This window comes from Equus quagga, chromosome 12, assembly GCF_021613505.1.
Source record: "Equus quagga isolate Etosha38 chromosome 12, UCLA_HA_Equagga_1.0, whole genome shotgun sequence".
NCBI classification, from domain to species: Eukaryota; Metazoa; Chordata; class Mammalia; order Perissodactyla; family Equidae; genus Equus; species Equus quagga.
Window position 1 is genome coordinate 41,690,204 of NC_060278.1, and position 6,238 is coordinate 41,696,441.

General features: G+C 57.3%; 1 protein-coding gene across 1 annotated transcript in view; it reads right to left on the reverse strand.

Moving 5' to 3' along the window:
* The window catches only part of CAPN2 (calpain 2), a 59,277-nt gene extending 53,296 nt beyond the window's left edge, over positions 1-5,981 (reverse strand). Inside the window, exons 1-2 of the mRNA XM_046678745.1 lie at positions 5,587-5,981; positions 1,133-1,202 (exon numbers count right to left, since the gene is read on the reverse strand). Coding sequence (XP_046534701.1) covers positions 1,133-1,202; positions 5,587-5,823 — 307 coding nt within the window. The 5' untranslated portion in view covers positions 5,824-5,981. The remainder of the gene's footprint in view (positions 1-1,132; positions 1,203-5,586) is intronic.
* Positions 5,982-6,238: the final 257 nt, after the last annotated feature.

Sequence of the window (6,238 nt, forward strand, 5' to 3'; positions counted from 1 at the left end):
TCTGCATTTGTGTGCCACGGCCCCACTTCAGCTGTGAGGTGACCTGACACAAGTCACTCCCAGGACCTCAGTGTTCTTGTCTCTAAAATGGGAATAATTACCATACCTTTGAGATTTTGCAAGTGTAGCTTCATGTCTGGCACAGAGTATACACTCAGTAAATATGAGCTGTTACTCTTCTGAGCAGCAGACTCTCTACTAGGTGGGCCAGGAAAGGAGGTAACATCTAAGGTGACCGATTTTGTTACCGTGGACTAGTTTGGAGAGCAAGACAAGTTTCTGACTCATCAGAGCAGATAACCTGCTCCAGCAATCACAGCCCGTATTTACTATGAGTTAAAGAATCGAGAGTGGATTCTATGAGAATCTTAAGTCCTGGTCCCAGGCCCCACGGTTAAGACGTCTTCATAGAAGCCTTGGGAGCTCTCACGCCAAAGCTGGAGACTGCGGGTTCCAGTCTCAGCAGGCGCTCCATCCAGGAAGAAATTGGAGCTCAGCTGCAGAGAGCAAAGCGGCAGACCCTCGCAGTCCAGCACCTCCAGGTGACCATCCTTAGAGGGACAGTACCACTGCCTTTGCGACAACCACCGGCTTCCCTCTGTTGTGCTACCATGGTGAGCTGGCCTTGCAAACACTGAGAGCGCCTGGCGCTTTAACTTCCCCTCAGCAGCGAGCGTTGGGGTTTCCTCTTCCTTCACACTGAGTCACCATCTGCTGTCCCTAAGCCTCAGAGACCTGATGTCTCAGTGCTGTAACGGGCCTGGGGAAGTCCTCCCACGTGGCCCCCAGCCCACAGCCTGACCGTTTCACGGGCCACTGCGAATACCGGCCCCGGGAGGTACAGAAACCAAGGGGTGGGTGAAATCCGGAAGCTCCTCCATCCTCCAGCTGGAGCATCTTTGGAACTCAACAATTTGCCCAGTGCCAGGGACAAGGGAAGCCTCGGTGCACATCTGTGCCTTTGCGTGCCTCAGCACGGGGCCCTCAGGGGACAAGAAATTCCAAAAAGCTTCTAGAAATGGAAATTGCCAAGCTGCTTGGGAAGGGAGAGAAGCGACAGGTCATCCCCCACCCCTCCCACCCACATCCTTGCAGACGAGACCCCGCACCTGCTTTAGGTGCCGTCACTTACCCAGGGCTCCTTGGCAGATGTCTGTGCGGGTGGCTCCTCCAACGATAAATTGCGGATCGTCGCAGAGCTCCTGGGAACGAGACCCACGAAGTGCTGTCAACCCACCAGGCACGCTGCAGTTAGGACACCTCAGTTCCCAATGGGGGCATCAGACCCCTTGTCCCCCTTCTCCTTCCCCCCAGGGAAAGTTCTGCAGTTACAGTTAGACTGCCATGAGGTCCTTCTCTGACCCCTGCTCTGTGGGTCCCACTAGGTGGTGGGGGACACTTAATGCTAAAAAGGGCAATCACTGGACCCCAATACTCCAAACTACCTGGAGCCGTGTTTTTTTCGTTGCTCTTTTTTTTTTTGCTGAGGAAGATTGGCCCTGAGGTAACATCTGTTGACAGTCCTCCTCTTTTTTTTCCTTGAGGAAGATTGTCACTGAGCTAACATCTGTGCCAGTCTTCCTCTATTTTGTATGTGGGTTGCTGCCACAACATGGCTTGAGGAGTGGTGCTAGGTCCACGCCCAGGATCTGAACCTGCGAACCCCTGGCCACTGAAGTGGAGGGTGCAAACTTAACCACTACACCAGCGGGCCGGCCCTGTGGAGCCTATTTCATCATGCCACTTCCTAGGCCATGGCATCAGGGAGTCCAGCCTCCTCTGCAGGACACTGCGACCATCCACACTCTGGAACTGTCCTACCCAGCACGCTAGCCCTTCTCCTCGGTTCCTGCAGGTAAGATGTTTTGGCTGCACTGAACTCCTCCTTTCCCATCCTGCTCTCTCCTTTTCCATATCCTCCTCTATCTCAAGCCTCATTGTCTCCTCCTCCAGGAAGCCCTCCTTCGCAGTCCAGCCCTCACTCATCCCTTCGATTCTGAGCCCCACAGTATTTGTACTCTGCAGTTTAGTATTTAGTTGTGCACTGTCTGGGGGTGCTGCTGGGTATCACTGTCTTCCTAACACACACACGCCTCTTGAGGGCAGGGGGATGTAGCTAGCCTTCAGAATTCATCCACGGGGCCATGATGCTTGGAGCCTCCATATACCGTGAACCTGCTGTGTATCAATCCTGGGGTGGGGCTTGACCTCGTGGAGCCCACTCAGGAACACGGTGGATACAGTCCCCATCTTACAGGTGAGGAAACAGGGTAAGGAGATCAAGCCACGTGTGCAAAGTTGCACTGCTCCTAAGTTACGGACACGGGGATTTGAACTGACTGTCCTCAAGCCTTACTCTGTCGGCGCCTGAGCTGTCTCTAACTGACGAGGGACAAGCCTAAGGGTGTTAAACCTCAGGACTGGCCCCCTCGCAGCCCTCTCTGAGTGCATTTCCTGATTCTGAAGAGCTCCACCCCAAAGCCGCAAAGGAAGTCAGAGCGTAAATCTGGGCTTCTCTGGGCTTGGGCAACCTTGGTTTGTAGGAGTTCCACCCCGTACCCCCCAGCGTGCCCCTCCTGGTCAAGCAGAAGCTTCTCCTGGGTGAGACCTGGCTCCAGACCCTGGCCATCGTGGCTTGGACTGACAAGCTCTTCCAGAACTACAAGCTGAGCACATTCCTTCCACTCCTCTGCATCGTGCCTCCCCTGCTCAAGTCGCTCTGTTTTGAGGATGACAGGGACAATGAGAACACTTTCTAGTGAGGCAAACGAAGCCAGCTTTGCCCAAGGTCTGCCAGCCAAACACTTATCCAGCTGACGGAATAGACCGCACTTGGTGCTGGGAGCCCAAGAACTGTATTGATAACCCTCAGTGCGCCAGGCACTTACCCCAGCAAGAATTTTCCACTATCTTTCAGAAACCTTCTCATACTTTCCGCAGCCTCTCCAAAGAAGGCCAAGTTCAGAGAGGCTTTGGAAAATCCAGCCTTGTGCACAGCACGTAGGGCACTGAATTCAATACAGAACGTGACAGAGGAAAGGGCTTGAGGGCTGGGGTTTTGGATTCAGACAACCTGGGTTAGAATCCTGGTTCTGCGACCCTGGCAAGTTACTTCTCTTTATGCCTCAGTGAACTCTAAGGAGATGGGGTTGTTCGCACCCTGTCTTGCTAACTCCTCCCTGTCTTTATCTTTCGTCCCTTCCTCTCCGGTGACTCGACACAGAAGACATTCCAGTTGCTTTCATCTGAAACAGCCTCTCAAACCCAGGTCCCTCTCTTCCTATCATTTGTCCCCTCTCCTTTGACAGCACCCTTCTGAAATTCGTAGATCATACTCTTCCTTTCCGGTTCCTCTGTAGAGTCCACAGCAATCCGGTTTCCACCCCACTGAAATTCGACCCCATTGCAACTGCTCTGTCAACCTCACCAGTGACTGGCTCATGTCCAGATCCAGGGGACACATAGCTGTTTCCCTTGCCTGACCCCATCCACAGCAGTGTTTGAGAAGACAGGACAGAGGCAGAGACAGCAGCTGTCAGCTGTGGGCTCTAGCCACCCATAGGCTGGACACAGCCCTGGCCCCACCCTGGACACCTGTTTGAGCAAATATTTAACTTGCCAAGTCTCAATTTCCTCAGCTGTTGGATGGGACTATAAGAGCCATATCCTCCTGGGTTGTGCAGTGCACAGCCTGCCCCACCCTAAGCAGGGGCTCTGAAATGGCCCCAGATTTCTATTTCCCCATCTGGAAGACCCACAGGCATCTCCAACTGTTGGGTGACCTGTCTGTTTCCCCTCGCTAGCCCCTAAAGTCTTCAGAAGCAGGAACCATATGCACTGTGCCTAGCATACAGTACGTGCTTAATAAATGCTTATTGAATGAATGAAAGAATAAGTGAAGGAGTGGGTGAATTCACTTTGCAAGCTGTAAAGTGCTATACAAATGCAAGGTGAATATATTCTCTTATTTATCATTTTCACAGCCGTAATTTCATTTTGAGGCTCGGTGCAATCCTGCATTCATTCATTCACTCCTTCCGCAAAGAGTCCCTGTCTTTTGTTCACAGAGGTATCCCCAACATTGAAGCCGGGGCCTGGCTTATAGGAGGCATTCAGTGTTACATGAATGCACGCATACTGGGAAAGGGCACTAACCCTGCGAGGCACTGGGATGTATGGGTGGATAATGCATACAGGGGCCCTGGAGTGCAACAGGAAAAACGAGCAAATACTCGTAATTATATTTATAAATTGTGAAAATGCTTTGAAGGGCATTAGCAGGGTGGTGATAGAAATGGGGAGGGGGCTGCTAAGAATGAATGGTCAGGAATGACCTCTTTGGGGAGGGGGCATGTGACCAAGTCCCAAAGAATGAGAGTGAGCCAGACTGGAGAAAACCAGGAAAGAGCCTGGGGGTGGGGGGGAGCTTGCGGAAGCGAGAAGGCCCGAAGCCGGACAGATGGGGGTGCTTATGAGAAAGTGAAGGCAGCTGGGCCGGGCCAGCCGGAAGAGAGGAAAATATTAGGCATCTCCTCTCCTTTGAGATGAAATGGAGGCAGCGAGGTTAAACAGCTCAGGCAGGCTCACCCCGCAGGTTAGCAAGCGGGCAGCTGGAGCCCCGAGCCCTGGCCTGGGGCATGTCCTATTGCAGCCCTGCCTCCCGCTGCATCTGGGGGCCCAGAAGGTGACCCGGGAGGCTCAGGGGCAGGCGTGCGCATTCTCAGAACGCCAGTCTGGAGGTTGCATTTCCCCGGGATTCTCCTTCAGGTTTGGTGGGGGAGGGACGCTCCATGAAGTGCCCATAGAAGGTGGCCGGCAGGGCCTCCCTGGGAAACAGACAACTAGATCAGGGAGCAAGCCGTCCCAAGGCCTGCCGGGGCGAGGAGGACAGGGAGCCTGGGGGCGGAACAAGGGGGGTTGGGGGTGCCCCCCCCCCAGGTGCTCGGGGAGGATTCTGGGCTGGTGGAATGAGGAGGCACGGGCTCCTTGCTGCATCTCCCCCATTCTTTGTTAGTCATCAGTGTAAATGTTACCGGGAGATCTCCAGCAACATTTTGTTAAACAAGAAACTCCGATTGCATAAATTTAACCCCGACTGCATGAGACAAGCCCTAGTCACAAAAAGACCAGGCTGCGGAAGGTCCCCCTCCCTGAAGCAGAGAGTATCCGAGTTTGCCTGACTTTTCCTGGTCCCCTGTCGCCTCCCACCCTCCTTTCTCACCCCACCTCCCACCGTCTCCCCACTGGTGTCCCATAAAGTTTCCCCCAGGCCCCCTTCGTCCCCCGAGATTTTCTGAAGTCCGCAGGGGGCTCCCCTGGCGAGCCTGCTAATGGCATTTGAGGGCGGCACGCGCCCCGACCCGTCCCGGGAGGCGCCGTGGGTGGGAGAGGGGACAGGCCCGCTCTGGGGACGCGGGCCGCCCGGGGAGCCCCCGCGCGCGCCTGCACCGGGTAACGGGCTCCGGCGCCGGGCAGCGGGCGGCGCTCTGCGGTCCCGGCTGCAGCGTGGGGCTCCCCGCGCGCCCGGCCCGGCCCTGGTGGCGGAGGCCCGGGCTCGGGCGCCGCCGGCCCGCCCCGCCTGCCTACCGTGGGCCGCTTCCACTGGATGCCCTGCGTCTTGCTGGAGTAGGGGCCCAGCTCCTTGAAGCCCAGGGAGGAAGGGCCGGCCGGGAAGGAGGGGTCCTGGAAGAGCGCCCCGGCCTCCAGGCACTCTGCGCGCAGCGCCTCGTAGTCCTGGTTGAGGTACTTGACGGCCCTCTCGTGCGAGCCCAGCCCCTCGGCCGCCTCCCGGTCCCTCGCCAGCTTGGCCGCGATGCCCGACATCCTGGCGTCCCGGCGCGCGTGGCGCAGCGAGCGGGGCTCGGCTCTCGCAGGGCGCGGCGCCACCGGACTGCGGGTGCCGCTACCGGGCCGAGGGCGCTGATTCACCGCCCCGGACGCGCCCTCCGCCGCGGGGTGTGGCCTCGCCGCGCCGGCCTGCTCGGCGCCCGGCCCGGGACGCCCGGCCCGCGGCCTGCAGAGCGGCGGCACGCGGAGCCGGCGGGCCAGTGCTGCCCCCTGCGGACCGGCCCGGGCTGGGCGTCCGGGTGGACAAGGCAGGACTCCGCCAGAACCGAACAGCCAACTTCCCACCTCCCGGGGAGGAGGGCTGGCGAAACCCGGGCTGGGGCAGACATGACCGTCCAGGAACGCCCTGGGCTCAGGAGATCAGGAGGGAGCCCAAGGAGAACAAAGGAGT